This window comes from Bombus terrestris, chromosome 1 (genome assembly GCF_910591885.1).
Source record: "Bombus terrestris chromosome 1, iyBomTerr1.2, whole genome shotgun sequence".
Taxonomy (NCBI): Eukaryota; Metazoa; Arthropoda; class Insecta; order Hymenoptera; family Apidae; genus Bombus; species Bombus terrestris.
In genome coordinates this window covers 2,173,690-2,190,487 of record NC_063269.1, presented here as the reverse complement: position 1 = coordinate 2,190,487, position 16,798 = coordinate 2,173,690, and the positions used below count along the sequence as shown (strand labels likewise).

The following is a 16,798-nucleotide window of genomic DNA, read 5'->3' as shown; positions in this document are numbered from 1 at the left end:
GTTTATAGAAATGATATAATCATACTCTTAATATATATGTATATATATGTATATATATATATATATTGAAAATTTGTCTTGATGAGATATACGTAATGGTACTATAAAGCACAAGCATTACATATACCGGATGTTAAGATAAAGAAGAAGCAATACAAGCCATGAGGAAACAAGCAATGAATGATATTTAAATTTATTACACGAAAATATGTATATATATAAATACACATACCTGTATTCTATTAGATATATCCTCCCACTTCTTGCAGACATCTGAAACTTTCGGATAATAGGTATAACGTTGAAGTTGATTGATTTTTGGTTTTGCCTCAATCATTTCACTTTGTACAGCCTAAAAATTAATCATTAAATAAATACATAAAGTAAAATCCCATTTCATGTAGCGCAGTCTTAAAATATTGATTACTTTGCATTGTTCAAAATGATTTTCCGTTAACTGATCAACTGGAACACCATCTAATTTATTTAGCTTTTCCTCTACTTGTAACAGCCAAGCCGTTATTTCATCAACATTAGGCTCTTCCTAAAAGTAAAAAAATTTGTTCACCTCATTTATTACACCAATTTCCCTATATGTGATGGATTTACCTCTGAAGCATTACATAGTCTTAATCTCTTTTCAGTATATGCTAATCTCGTAACAACGTCTGATAACTTTTCTTTAAATTGCTCTAAATACATTGGGTCACAAAGTTTCGAAAATTCTTCCTGGGAATTTAGCAACTTGTCTTTCACAACATTTAATCGTGGTATTACTTCTGTCAGAGTTTCCTATTTAAACAATTTCATAATCATTTGTTTTCATATAAAGATTATTAAAAATCGTGGAATCTAAATTTACTTATGTATTTATGCACTTACTCGTACATATATTGCATTAACTGGAAGGTCAGGCATATTTTTTTGTGTATCTAATTCTTTATTAATACTATCTATGGACATATTAATATAAGACATATTTTTATACATATCACGTGATAAATCCAAAGCAGTTTCTAAGCATGCTTTCGATTCAGTTATATGTAAACCCAACTGTAATAACAAAATATAAATATAATGACAAATATAATGTATAAACAGAACGATTGTACATAGAAAGCAGTACTACTAAAAATATACATTGATGTTAAACATGTATTACCTTGTTGTACAATTCTTTTAACATATCAATACGCCGAGAAAATTTTTCTGGTTCAGTGACACTTTTTTCTTCGACTAATTTTCTACCAGTTAGAATAATATTTTCTATCTCACTTTTAATTTCACTTAATGTTTGATAAAAGCGCTATAAATGAAAAATCAGATTTTTCACAACTTGAACATCTATGAAAAATAAAACTTACGAAGTATATAATTAATTACCAGACAATGTTTAAGTTGACCTTCAATAGCTTCTGGATCTTCTGATGATAATTCTAATAAACAAGTTGCTTCTTCTATTCCTCTAAGTTCTCTCAGAGCTCTGGATAATCTCGGTTCTAAATTCGTTGGACATCGGAAACGTTGAAATTTCTTTTGAACTTCTGAGAATTTTTGTTCAATAAGAGTCAGTTGTTCTTGCAGTCTAAATGCAGCTTCTTGCTTTCCAGAAGCTTTGTATGATTCGATTTGTAATGCCATTTCTTGAAGCGTCGAACGCTGATGCTCCATTTCTTCCATTAATTTCTAAAATATATATACCTGACTCGTATAACTATCATCACAAAATTTAAATCTTATTCTAAGTTCTTTGTTTATACATTACACGCTAATTAATATATATTTTTACAAAATACATAGGTAACATTTTTATCATGCTTCCTTGAAGCAATGCTTTATGTACAATGTTTATTAATATAAGAAAAAAGATGAATTTAGTACACATATTATGTTTACACATTTTTTATACATTTGCAGAAACTTTCAAACATACGCTTAGTAAATGGTAAGAAAAAGTTTCACTAACAGACCTGATAATCATGAGGCAAATCATCAGCAGTAAGGTCGCAGTCAAGACGTGCAGTTAGTACAGAATCTATTTGCGTTAGGGAGTGCTGAAGGGCAAGAATACGTCCTTCTGATTGTTGCGCTTGCTTCACTGATCCTTCCAGCAGCTTTGCTCGCTGCCCTGCCTACTCAAAATATAATTCTAATTTTCTGTATAACTTAATTAAACAACTTCGTTGAATAAACTATTGTTTAAATGTATTCACCAAACTTAAACAATTATAAATATATAAAAATTTATCAACTTAAAAATATGGGGAAATTTAAAAAAATTCACCTGAATAACATATTTTCTTTGTACAGCATTATAATTTCAAACATATAAGTAAAAAGCTTCATAATTCATACAAGCAAGAGTAATCTTTCAAAGCAGAATAAAAAACTAACATCTTTAAATAGATATGTCTAAAATAAGTACTTAAGTTTTCCTTGGCAATGATGCATGCAGTTAAAAATAAATACAACTTTTTGTTATGAACAGAATCAATAATTCAAGCACTATGACATTACATATAACAGTGACATACCTGATTATTTAGGCTCTCCCAACGACTTGTTAAGCTTTCTACATCTGCTTGAATGGACTGCGTCATGATATTACTTTCAATCAACTGTTTACCAATTTCTTGTATCTTTTCAAGCCTTATTTCTGGATGATTTCGTATGTAATTCTCTAAATCCTTTTTAAAACAAGAATTCATTACTTTTCATACAAACCATAAAAATTTGCATGATACTATAACGTGTAAACTTACATCAAGTTCCTCTGATATTTCTTCAGCATCTGCAGCACTTTCTGTCGATCTCTTCAATCGTTTATCTAATTTATCCAACCAATCACTTTCTTGCGCAACTAAAGCACGGAATTCACCATATTCGTGGCTGGCATTTTGTAAATGTCTGTATCGTTCATAAATACGATCTGTAACATCTGTCCAGCGAGCATTTAAAAACGTAAATCGTCTGCCAAGTTCTTGTACCGAAGATCCTTCGGAACTTAACAATTTATCATTACCCATTTCGTTAAGATTTCGAAATTCTTCTACTCGTTTATCTATTTTTTCTTTTAATGACTGATATCGGCCACGAACTTGAAACAGTTCAACCGAAGATGTTATTTTAGTTTCAACCGGTATTTCTTTTTCTAAGGTAGACAACCACTTCGTAAAATCTTCTATCCCATTTATTATTTCATCATTCTTCTTCAATGTATCCTCATATTTATCATTTAAACTTTTAGCACCATCAACAATAGCATTCCACTTATGCGATACAACTTCCAGCTTATTGTTTAATACATTCGCAAATTTTGGTTCAGAATTTTCAAGTAATCTGTTTGTAGAGATTTGAAGTTTTTCTATTCGAGGTTTTGTTTGATTTATATCCTCACAAAAAGATTGAATTTGCTTTAATTTAAATTCCATACATTCGATATTATTTGACACACCATCTTTCGATAATTCTTCTAGATACTGATTTGATTTTTCAAGCCAACTTTGAAGATCCAAGAGCTCGTTATTAAATGCCTTTAAAGTCTCTATATCTCTCAATAGGTTTTGTTGCCGTTCTTCTAATATTATAGGTATGTCACTCCATTTGGTGATAAGATCTTGCAATGCATCTTTAAGTCTTTGTCCCTGAGAATCTCCACTGGTTTTCATTATTAGTTCGTGTCCAACACTATTTACATAATTAAAATTTTCTTGATGCTCATTCAGAGAATTTTGTAAATTATTGAATTTTTGTAATTGTTCTGCCATTGTCTTATCATCTGACATCACTATATGCTCTGACAATAATGTACTCTCCACATTATTAATAAAAGAAGTAAGATTAGCAACAGCATCCGTATATTTCTTTGGTGGTGTTTTATCAACAGCATCATTTAATTCGGTTAGCCTTTCAGACAATATTTTATACAATTTGTCCCAATTACGAACAAAAGTTTGTATATCAGCATTTAAATTAACAGTTTCATTACTACCAGTTTGATTTTCCGACAACTCTTTGATTTTTTCTAACAATTTTTTAATGCGTTCCTCGTGAGATTTCATCGACTTCAATTTTACCCTGAACGGTTCTACTTGATTGTTTCCTTTATTTGAATCAAACCATTTAGTATAGCTGTCTAACATTAAATTTAAACTAGCCAATTCCGTTCGGAATTTTTTCACTTCTTCTAAATATTCTATACGAGTTTTTATTTCTTCAAGCCGATTGTTAGTTGCCATCCAACAATTCTGTATGTCTTTGATTTTTGTTTCCTCTGCTTCGACCGATTCATTTGCATCTCTTAGTTCCTCGAGAAGCTGTTTCCCTAAGTCTAAAACTCTGTTATAGTCATCTTTGTGTGCCTCTATATCAGCTATTGTATCATTGTAAACGACTTTTTTCTCTTCGATGCTCAATTCGTCAAATACTCCCTCCGATCGTCCAATTTCTAAATCAACATAATCGAGCCATTTATACAGATTATGTAACGCAGATTCAAATTCGTGCCTAGTTGTACTATCTATACGACGTTTCTTCGAATCACTGTGAGGTGTGGAAGCTGCAGTAATTTCTTCCTTATAGGCGATACTTGTTACTGTTTCAGACATCCATTCGTTACCTGTAATCATCGTTGTTTCCCTCTCAGTCTTTAGATCAAACTCAAATCCGGAATTTGTTATCCTCTGCGTCTGTACTTCCATTATCTGCCCCACCGCTTCCCAGCGATCTTGCAAATTTTCGATCTTTTCTAATATATTAATACACTCTGGCGAAGTACTTTGTCCCTCCAGTTCTTGAACGGATTCTTGCAAAGACGTTAACTTCCTTTGATTTGCATCCATATCCATTTTCAGAATTTGTAATTTTTTAATTCTTTCCAACACTTCACCAATCTCTGACGCTGGATTTGCTTCCATTTGTTTTAACGTGATCTCAGTTTCACTCAACCATGATACTAATCTTTTGTAATCGTCATTAACATTTTGCCAAAGCGAAGAAAAAGCTTGCAAACGTTGCCTCCTTTCTTCTTTCCATTGACAAATGTGAGTCCATCGCTCTCCCAGAGCAGATAATTGATCTTCCATTTGCGCGTAAACTGCTTCAGAGTTTTCTTCATCCACGACAACTACCATGTTTCTCATACCATCGACGATTCCCTGTTGCGCTGCAATATCTTGTTCTAGTTCGTTTAACAGTTTTAGTTGATCATCCAAAGCGGATTGATTTAGTTCGATCGTTGCCATTAGCGATATCCTATCTTCAGTCCTCGTTAACCACTGCCGCAATGCATCTAACTGGCCTTGCTGCATTTGCATAAGAACCTCGTGAATTTTAGTTTGCCTTTCCATCGCTCGCATTCGAAGCCCTTCCCATCGAGAATTTAATAACGACATTTGAACTCGAACTTCGTGCTCCTCATCCTTGTGTAAACCACCTTCTGCTAATAATCTCGCACCTTCCTCCAATACAGCACCGACTCCATCCTGATGTCCGGATAATTCCACCAAAAATGTCTCGTGTTCGTGAAATTGTTGCTTCAATACTTCCAAACTAGATCCAGGTTCTGGAGCGTGATTTAATTTATCTTCCGCCTCCAAGAGCCAGGTCAAAACTTCCTCGAGAGCAACTTGATAACCGCCAAGTTCCACAGACACGTTCGTTGCGAGACTCATCGGCCGCGACGTTGGCGTTCCAAAGTTTGTGAAAGATAGAGTATTCTGCAAAGAAACATTCTTAAAAAGATACATATAATTACTAAGCTACGCGAAATCAGATCGAATACCTCTGCTCCTGGTGTCGTAACCGGGCTACTATCACTCGCTACTGATAGATCCAACTCGCCTATATCGTCTCCGGAATGAGGTAATGATTGGAAAAGACACATAACGTACATCATTATCGATTTCTTATCCGGCACCGATGTATTCACATCTGTTACAACATACAACGTATATGTCAGTCTTAAACTTCATAAACTAAATGTTAGTAATTAGTACAGATATTAATAACTTTTAATTTAATTTACCTTCTGGATCCAATAAACGTTCGATGTCTAATTGTTCTTGGGCAATACGAAACGCATGATCCAATCTGGCATTCGGATGTTTACGCGCTATGTTATTGAAATCGAATAAATGTGGTTTCCATTTATGAAGAATCGCATTAAATGCCAGACCATCCGACCAAGATGTCGTGAAGTTTTTAATGTCAACCCCAGGGTAATTCTATAAACGACATGCGTCTCAAAAATTTGTTACGCAAATAGCTAGAAAAATTGATTTTATCCTTCGAACGAGATTTCACCTGTGAATTTTGACGACACCATGCCAAAAGAGTTTTCTCCAGATTTGTTTGTTGCAATTCCGTCATTAAATCCTTCAGATGGTAATGTACCTAAATAAGCATTTCATTTGATATCAGATAAATGATGTATTATACGTCTACGACATAAAATTACATAGATGACAAGTAATAAAAACGAGTTCAATATTTGCTGATAAGCTTTATTCTCGGTAAATTGACCCAGCTATAAAACTGACCTGCCAGTGTAGAATAATACTCCATACTAATCCGAGTGTTAGCTTAGGATTCCCGTCAACTATATCGTTGCTGCTAATATTTACGAGTTTCACCTAGCAGAAGCGTAAAGGATATCAATTAATTTGCATCTCTTATACTTTCTCTCATAATTGGCTGCAATGTTAGCAACTCACGTTATTCTGCTCGAGAATTTGCAAAGCTTTGTTAACGTTATTCAGATGATGAACTCTCATTCGACCGCGTTCTCTTTTCTGTAATAAATAAATCAAGACAATGAAGAAAAACGAGATAATTAATGTAGAAATACAGGAATGTAAATAGCCGATATTTCAGCGGCTGTAATTATCTCTATGTAGCTGTCGTAAAAAGGATTGATAAAAAGTAGGAAATAAATCATAAATAATGCGATTTAAAGTGAGATTATATAAAGGAAATCTTCCGAGCGACTAAAGTTAGCCGTGAAATGACACGTAAAGTGAATCCACGTAACGACGCATATTTTTCCCTCGGAATAATCTTACGCCTACCGTGCGTAGATAATCCGCGCTCTCATGCAAATATTCGTAATACTCGATAGGCGCACCTGCTTGGAATTCTATTCGTACACCTCGTAATGTAAACACGAGACGCGCTATTGCGAGGACTAGTCCTTTTAAAAAAAGAACAACTGTCAGCGCAATGTTCAGAAGATTACATCATATGCGAAATAAAAATATCGCTTATGTCTCGTTATGGGCTGTCGCGCCTATACGTTTCGATTATATAATCCTTTACCTCTACTGCAAATTCTTTACTTACGTAGGCTTTCGACGTAAGGACTTCCAACAGGGATAGTAATCTATTGCCATCTCTTAAGTCAACGAATAAATCAGAAATCGGCTCGTGGTGATTCTGTGTAAAAAGTTTCAATGAATATGCATGTTTGATAAATAATTCTTATATTAGTGGGATCGTGAAGTCTTATTCGGATAATCCTCACTCTTACTCGTAATTTTAATCAACGTGGTACATACCTTAAGCAACTGTGAATTTATCCATTTCGCAAACGTTTTCTTTTGTACGTCTTCCCGCTCATCTGCAATATACGTATACGATAATCGTTACAACAATTGCAGGACAATCGTTTTTAATTTACAAAGGTCAATATATACCGTACTCGTATCATTGAACATACATTTGTAATTTAACACGGTGAGTTCATTAATAATGATATCGTGTTTGTTGGCAATTAAATAGCGTTCAATGCGATTACGATAATCATATTTTCGAGTAATTGAGGAAATGAATTAGGAAAATGAAAGAAAACATTACGTATCTGATGTATGTTAGTAATATATATTTATCAGAGACGAGAGTGTACATCGTACGACACATATTATATTTTGGATGATTTACGTAGAGGCAAAAAAGTCTAATCTCGCGTTATCGTTCGAAAGAAAAAGGGGAAAAAACGACGAGTTTTGATTTAAATATCTTGTTTCTGCAACAACAGCAGTAGTTTCATTGTCATTTGGACACCACCGCGAAATTATTGTCGACGTGGCAACGACGGCTCGTCATCTATCGCGTTGACACTCATTGACCCCGGTAAATGCAGCAGTAAACTCTTGAAATTTAGGTCGACCAACAGAAAGTCATAAGCACGATGCTTAAATATGTACCTGTGGCCGGGTTCTGTGAGGCTAGCGATTTTTCACCAGTCATGAGAATTTCGTTTTAGAGCCATACGATATCACCAAGTTTGGACGAGTAACCACCCGCTCGAAATCTGTGGGCCAACGTCAAATCTCTGGTACGCGAACTACTGGAATGATTCACCGTGTACTTTGATCGGCATGGTTGTCTACTCGTTCTTCTTATATCTACGAGAGTCCTTTAAAACCTGACGCAACCGCATACATTAGCTCGATTTTTACCAGAAACCAGAATATTCAGATTCCGATCATATATTACTTTATACCGATCGACGCTGCGAATTCTTAATCGAACAAATAATATCGTCCACGCATCCTCCAAATCACCTACGCTCTCTTCGAACTATCGTCGTTCGTCATCGTTTACCTCTTTTTCTTTTTCTCGTCCAATGCTTCGGAAATTATTGGCAAACGAAATATCTCGACAACGTTAAGTCCATAGATATCAGCAACGTTATTAGTCATTGAAACCGTATCAGAGTGGTTGGCGCCAGGCGATCCAGAAAGCTATGCATTTTTCGGCCCACATTTCTACAAATAAGCAAATGGAAAAGAAACGCGACAAGCATGCGGACGTCACTGACCAACGATGAATGAATGGAACGAGCGTGCTTATCTTACGTTCGGAAGGATAGACGATAGCAGAGTGAACGAAAGGGGAAACGAGGGGGACAGAAATCGCGAATGGCGATCACGTAGCCGAAGCAAAGTATGCCGTAAGATACGCGCACGAGAGCGTGCGTCTTTCCTGGCCGGGTATCGGCCAACGTGGAGCCTTTCCTTACGAAACCGTGCCGCTTCCGAATATGGTGCATCGAGTTCTTTCGCACGGTCGTTCGATCGCCAGTTTTCTTTGCGCGATCACCGTATCTCCACCCTCTGGTTCCCCGCTGTTTTCTGTCACAAAATTCAATCGTGTCACGTAAATCGCGCCACTTCCTGCGCTCTCGATCAGGCCAACCTACGCAACCGAGAGTAACGACCACTGGAACGATTGTTCGATGGTGATGCACGTTAGACACGCTACTAATAGGACATGGTATTTACTCGTCGAGTCGAGAAGATCGGTTAACTAGTTTAAAAATATCTTCTTAATGGTAAACTCGACTTTTAATCGGAACGATGATTCACGCTAGAAATAAAAACGAAACAGCTTCTATCATTTGCGGGAATTTTATTTACGAGATACTACAATTCCAGAGAAGATAATCCGTCGACTCGATGTTTGGAGTAAAGATTGAGTAAATAGTTTCCTGTCTGGTACAACATTTGGAATTCATTCTAGCTGCATAGTATTCTAACGTCTTGGGTCTTATGAATTTTAAAAACATGCTTCCTGTGCCGCTGCAAAGTATTCAAAAGGATAGGGTTTCGAGACATTGTTTACGAAAAGAAGATGGTAGAGCGACGACAAGCTTAGAGACGGTTGTACATGATGGATGTAACGGAATTTCAGAGCTGAGGTCATCCAGCTTTCATACTATCAAACGGGAAACGTGGACCTTAACATTGTCGCGAATACTGCGCAGTCTTTCTGTTAACCGTTACCGGTTGTTTCTATGCCAACGACGGAATGTAAGCAGATTTTTCACGTTAACCGGTGACACAGGGTCGAATTAAGTCGCATCAGAGAAACAAGTAAAACGCAGTTTATACCAACTCCTTTAAATTACAAGATCGAGTACAGTACAGAACTGTCGATAAATAGAAATCGAAGCTCTACGAACGAAGAGATAAGTTGCTTCAAGAAGACAGTGAAATTACCTTGACCGGTGTCCAAGTGAAAACTACTCCGGCGCGAAGATATGTACCTTGAGCAAATAGAGAACTACTTGTGACTCGACATATCGCATAATACAGTCCCATACATCACCGGTAACTGCAAAATGCAGAGTATCGGTGGAAGCTATGCATCCGAGCCGTGAAACCGTTAAATCAAATTGTTCTCGATTCTATCGATTTCTCTACTATCTTGCAAAGGTGTGTATCATCGGTATCGGAGAGAACGTATTAAAAACTAAAAGTTTAAAAGGAAACGAAACAGCTGTGTGCACGTGTCGCGCAAACTATTCGTAACGAAAGTCTATCCTTAACGTTCAGTAAAATCCAAAGATGGATTCGAGTGTTTATATGCACATGCACATCTGCTGGCTCACTTTCGTAGCAACTAACGTAAACAACGGTGGCCAAGTATGAAGTACGCGAGAGAGTACTGTGTACACGACACTATACCGCTGCGAGATGTGACACAGAAAATTGATTACCTTCTGATAAGGTTAAAACTTTACTCTGCGAAATAGAACAAAATTCCAGTGCACGTTTATCGGAGAACTTTGAAATTGATTTTCGCTTACGCGAACGAAACGAAAGATAAGATTCGCTGCAACTTGTAGCGTATACGAGTTTCGTATGTCTCGGCTCGAGCGATTTCCGAATCCGCGACAATTGCCACGAGCTACCCTTTCCGCGATCGCGAGGGTTGAACGAACCGCGAAAGTTCGCCGCGCGTAATGCTATTAACGCCTCGATAATATGCTACATCGCCGAGAAAACAGTGCCAGCCATCTGAAACCACCGCTAAACTTAGCTAAACGCGCGCTAACACGAGCTCTCCTATCCGCTATACGCGCATTCATTAGAGCAAATCAACGAAACAAATATTTCGCGGCGAAGCGCCGTTGCACCGACACCTATCGTGGCGAGCTTTCTAAAAAGAAACCTTGCATTCTTCGTCTTTCGCGTTCTACCGTTCACGAACAGGGATTGCGACTCGTTTCTCATTGATCAAACAGCGATAACGTATTTTCCGTGGTTTAAACGATACTAAAGCAAGTACTAAATATTATATTGATTTTAATATTATTAAAAGTTGATTCGCGATTTAATATTATTGGGAAAAAGGTAAAAGATCTTTTATGTTTACAGTCACACCGATCTTTCGATTACATCAGTGACCATTACGCCATCGACGGTGCGCTAGGTTTGCAGTATCGTTGTCGCAGCGCGATCTCGGGTATCGGTTACCTCAAGGACGCAGAATTTTTCGCCAGTCGACTACCACTCGCGGGAGAAATGCTCTCCATCCAAGGTATCTTTACGCTGAGGTTCGAACCTCCGGAAGAATTATACGTATCGAGTGCTGATTTCACATCGAGTCGAAGCTCTTACGCGTCGCCATTGCTTGGTGAACGCCGACAGCTTGGCAAAGTCGAATTAACGATCTCGAACCTGATTCTCTCCCTTCTTTCCATCGAGCGTTCTTTATCCCATTGGTGTCTCGGTCCCTCTGTCTGCCTCTTTTCCCCCTAGAATCGTTAAGCGTCATCGAAAAGGGCCGGCGAGAACGAGATGCTCGAAACCACTCGATATCGCCTCTTCATTAAAAAGATGCAAATTTCGAGAAAATGAGGTGAGGAAGATCGGAAAGAAGCAACGAAGGCTGGTCGTTCCTACTAATACCAGCGTCGTTTTACGATAAATTATTTCAATTTCGTCGTAAACATCGCGCGACGGTAGAGAACCTTTGACCCTTTGCGCAAGCCGGAAAATTGCTCTATAAATATCCTTGACTTAACGCACCAGCTACGATTAATGTTTGCAATTTTATAGAACTCGTGGACAACAGAAACAGTTCACACCCCGAAGAATATTTCCCTCGATGTAAAAATAATCTAACCAAAATCTTCCTTTCTTGCTTCTCTTACGCGTCATATCTAAGAAATGGATGAAAGTCAGAGAATATGAAAACTTTACGGTTTAAATAGTAAGTCAGAAAGTAGGTCAGAAATAGGCCAGAAACGAAGATAAAAGTCAGCTGCTGAGAAAGACCTAGAATGATTTACAAAACACGGTAAATTTCTGCCCGAGCCAGCGTGTCCATTTGCCGGATCGAGCGCACTTTGCCTGTCCCTATACTCTGCAGTCTGTGCGATTATACGATTGGCACAAAAGGCGCAACGCTTTTAAACGCTTTTCGACTATGTGCCATTCAGAGCGTCGCCTTTTCATTCATTGGCACCAGCCTGAATGCAAGTAGAGTACCGCGTGCACTTTGCAAACAAGCTAACCGCCTAGGATGGCCGTCTGCGTGGCTAACAATCGTTTAAACGAGATGACAATGCGTACTAGCGACCGCGAGGACTGCATCTCTTCTGGCGTGTACACTGGAACGCGTGTCGTTGGCCCTAAACGCACCATCGTCCAAAGTTCACAGGTCAAACGAACTGATGGAACCACGTAATATTCTCACAGCGTCCTAGTATTTAACACGTTTGAGCTTATATATTTTAACGTATATGTTTTCAAGCGTTTGTCGATATAGTCTGAGTAAAAATTCATAAGTCATAATTTTCTTTCGATCGTTCACAAATTGTTCAATTTATCATATGTGTTTTTATGGATGAGATATTTTTCAATGCGAAGAAATAAACGGTATCTCGTTATTTTCATTCTTATCGGCAATGGTTGCAAATTAATCGTAATCGTTCAAACGAGGGGAGTAACTAAAAGAGAAATATAACAGAATCTTTTAATAGATTCGCTATAACACATGTTACGTCGCGTGAAAAGGTCCGCGCGACGTCCTTCATGGTCTGATCATCAAGGCCCAAACACCGTTTGAGATATCCTCAATAAACCTAAGGCCCTATCATGAACCGAGTTTGTCAGCTTGCAGGAACCTTTAATCCTGCAAGTATTTTTGGTTTATAACTGGTACATAAAAAGTCCTTAGGTCTATTGTACATGCTTCCAAATTACGGAGAAAGCAAGTAGTTACCTAATGGAAAAAACGAAATAGTTGCCTAACGGACAAGCTGGTTTTCCCATAAACAATGTCGCCCATGAACCACGTTGGTAGGAGGCTTCTTCCTCCCATCTTCATTCCCAACAGTGGTCATAACCAATCGGCATCGCGGACCATTGCCCTCACTTTCCTAACCAAAATGGGTTCTTGGTTCAAATGGGACACCTATACCGAGCTTTCCTCCGTAATCACATCAGAACGAGTTCTCAGAGTTCCTGGAGTTCCTACAGCTCTCACAGTGCCTACAGGTCCGAGAGTTCCGACGGCTCTCAAAGTGTCTCGCTAGTCAATCAAAGTCAACATAGACACGAATTCTCTCATCTACGAATAATCCTTTTCTTCGTTACCTGTATCTTAACCAACGGCGTTACTAATTTGTGTGATCGTACAAAGTGTTGGAGATATATATTTTTATAACTCTGTGAATCACAATGTTATACTACAACAACCACCCCTATTATCCTAACCGAAATAAGAGGATCGAACTATTCGTGGTGTCGATTATTACAATGGTAACGGAAATTTACGACTCCCGTTGACGCGTATTCTCGCGACCGCGTCTCCCCGCGATAGCTCGAAAATACAACACATTTAATGAACATTTAAATGCCTGATATCTGAAACATATCGCGTAAATTTAATAGCGATTAACGTTTATAACGTTTCAATGAAAGTCAACTGTGTTAACAAACTCGAATCGCGTGCATCAAACGCATCTGGTTAATAGAGAGTCTGATAAAAGTTTTATAACGTATGAACACGGAAGACATTAATCGCGACCTGTATCGGATCAGTTGCGTGGATTATACCAAGTTAATCCGTTCAGAAATTACCGATCTGTTTACACGTACAATGTAATAAAATATGTATTTAGTATTATGAATTCGCGGTGTATTATTGTGAAAGGCAACGTTTAGTTAATTGTATCCGTCTATTCATAGCTTTCTATAGACCATAGTATATCCTTCGTACTAAATTATAGGTTTAAGAACATACTCCCGAGTATGTTCTCTAAAACTAAGCATATTCGTGTAATCCGGAATTCTAAATCGAACCGTATCGATTCGAATCGAATAAAATCTAGCTCAAACGAAAAGAACACGTTAAATCGAATCGATTAAAAAATAAAAATTGGAAAGCATCGAGCTAGCCAACTCAGAATAGATCGCTTCGGATCGAGTTGGTTTCTAACTAACTGGATCGAGTTCAACGCAAAAATTTATAATGGAAAGCATTGGAAATGCTCGCACCACGAAATCGTTACCTTTGATAAATCTCTTCAATTGAATACGGACATTTGTATGACAATCACAGGTTTTAAAGATCCACAGAACGCCAAAGAATAGTCCGTGTGATCCATACATGGACAGTTTTTGTATTCAACGATTCAACTCTTGATTCGTCACACTAGCATTACGTAGTTCTACAATTTAAGCTTCCACGAACGGAATGCGTTTCTTCTACCGAAGATATACAAGTAGTTATTGTCTACAGTTGAAATAAATGCATTGAAGTGAGGAAAACAAAGCGATCCATTATTTTAACAGGCGTACAATGAGCAATTCGTGCCTTAATAAAGGACAAATAATTCTTGGACTAGGTACCATGAAAAGATGTTAGCGTTTTGCATTTAAAAAATGGATAAATTTTTCAGAAGGCAGTATTCGAAACTAAGAATAATTCATAGTAACGCAATATGATAAAACCGTAGAGGAAAAAGAGATTGAAACTACACCTTTCGATTACCATGACAATTAACTGGCTGTTTACGTATTAACGAGCCTATTAATGCATCAATGTCTTACACGAATTATTTAATAAACGAGATTTCAGTTTCTTCCACGAGAATGTCCCATTGTTCTCGTACCAGTAATTAGAGATGCTGTCGATGAACAGGTAGTAAACAACCGTAACAATTACCGCAACAAATTTCACAATATAAAGATTCATTCTTTTACTATGGCTGATTAAAACAAACATCTGAACGAAACTAAACTGTCAAAGTCGCTGAAATTGAAAATTTCAGCATTAAATTGTTTAATTGAAACGAGATTGCGTTAAATTTGCGTGTAACGATTTCCTTGAATCGTTTCGCTAATAGTATGTTCACTGAACCTAGTACACGAAGCACGCATTCTAATCTAAATGACGCCACTTACGCAGCCTAGTTATCATTCTTGACGTGCACGTGTACCGTACCTCTTTCTTGACGTATACATGCGTTTCGCGTATATGGCGAATAAATATTTCAAAGATTAGATAAAACATACCTTAGAACATAGATAACCTCATTGTCTACTGGCGTAAAATAGGCAAATGAATACTAAAATAATATATAAAATGCACTATTTAAGCTCTATGCAAAGAACATATTGTAATACCAAGCCCTATACGATGCTTTGTTGCAGATTGCATCCATTTTTTAATATGACACAGTAAACGTAAAAAAGATATCGTTTAAATCGCAATGCAGACAGATAAGAGTTAATCATTAAATAGTTAATTGTTTTTAATGTATAATATTAAAAGTAATCTAGCATCGGCTAAATTTAAATGAAAACGAAGAAAACCGAATGCCGGCTTTCGGATAAAATCCTGAAGGCAAGCAATTCTTAACTAACATCAAGATGTCAAGACATGAGACGTGATTGTAAGGTAGATGTATAGAGAGACGTTAACTCCACCCATTTGTGAGACGATTACAAAGTAAAAGTAACAAAAATAGGAAGGTTCGGTAAGTAGTAAAGTTATAATTGCAAAGTACCTATGTAAACGACTTCCATCTTGCTTGAGACTCTGCACAGACGCAGCCACGGAATCGGCGACGTAACAATATCCAAGGGCACGTTAGTGGAAAGCACAGAATATCACATCGATTACAGTCACCACGCTAAGTGGGCTGTCACAGATTGCACAATTTAGACTCAAACACTTGGAAACAATAACGATTGTCAACGACAAAACGAATCGATCTGAATTTCGAGCCGATCTCGACGGTGAGGTTAGAATCGCGCGCGCACAACGCGCGACAACAGCGATCCGTATACGACACTTGTTGATTCCACACTGTCAAGAAGACCACTGCACCCGTTGCGAGCAAACACGTCGTCACTTACACACATGGACCTTTAGCTTTCTTTCTCTTTTTCTCTCGTGCTCTCGTTCTCTATCTCCCTCGCATTCTCTTTTTCTATCTCTTTCTCTTGTTTACTTTGTTCTCACCGACGATAGCGTTTCTTTTAAGCCTTCAAAATCCTTAACGCGATTATAACTTATACGTGAAACCACAGTATTGTTGATTATTCGCGCCTAATGCGAATATCGAAGAAACAGCGAGAGAAACAGAAAAAAAAGTATTCGGTGACGATAAGATGAAAAAGACACGGATAAACGATAGCTGATTCGCGAACCGAAAATGTAAAAGGAAAAGAAACACTGCCAAACGTTCTTACTTTCATACGAGCGTCAATAGATCGCCGAACGAACCACACACCGGCTGAGTCTTAAGCAAACTGGCAACCTCGGAGTTCGGGACAAGTAAGGCCCAACTTCCCCCACCTGTACCCGCCCTCTAGCGATGTACACTTTCATTCTATCTCGCTTTTTCTTATAAATTGCCTTGTTCTTTCCTTTATTCTCAGATGAGATCCCCCTTTCCCTAACATATCGTAGGACTTTATTGATGTTCACGGAAAACAACGAAAGGAGTGTTAAAATTTGAGCCCAGCTAGTTACGAATTAAAATTATTCGATAATCGAC

General features: G+C 37.6%; 1 protein-coding gene across 9 annotated transcripts in view; it reads right to left on the bottom strand.

Moving 5' to 3' along the window:
• LOC100642674 (dystrophin, isoforms A/C/F/G/H) overlaps nt 1–16,798 on the bottom strand; it is a 439,133-nt gene that overhangs the window by 418,705 nt on the left and 3,630 nt on the right. For 6 of the 9 annotated variants that reach the window (XM_048406314.1, XM_048406316.1, XM_048406313.1 and 3 more), the window contains 16 exons: nt 7,554–7,615; nt 7,339–7,431; nt 6,714–6,791; nt 6,540–6,632; nt 6,304–6,393; nt 6,026–6,224; nt 5,783–5,931; nt 2,763–5,732; nt 2,535–2,687; nt 1,971–2,132; nt 1,384–1,686; nt 1,163–1,306; nt 883–1,053; nt 610–792; nt 428–544; nt 233–352 (listed from right to left, as the gene is read on the bottom strand). In XM_048406314.1, the coding sequence (XP_048262271.1) occupies nt 233–352; nt 428–544; nt 610–792; nt 883–1,053; nt 1,163–1,306; nt 1,384–1,686; nt 1,971–2,132; nt 2,535–2,687; nt 2,763–5,732; nt 5,783–5,931; nt 6,026–6,224; nt 6,304–6,393; nt 6,540–6,632; nt 6,714–6,791; nt 7,339–7,431; nt 7,554–7,615 (5,087 nt within the window). Of the gene's footprint in view, nt 1–232; nt 353–427; nt 545–609; nt 793–882; nt 1,054–1,162; nt 1,307–1,383; nt 1,687–1,970; nt 2,133–2,534; nt 2,688–2,762; nt 5,733–5,782; nt 5,932–6,025; nt 6,225–6,303; nt 6,394–6,539; nt 6,633–6,713; nt 6,792–7,338; nt 7,432–7,553; nt 7,616–15,802; nt 16,513–16,798 lie in introns of those variants that run through there. The other 3 variants (XM_048406307.1, XM_012320513.3, XM_048406318.1) reach the window with 3 other exon arrangements.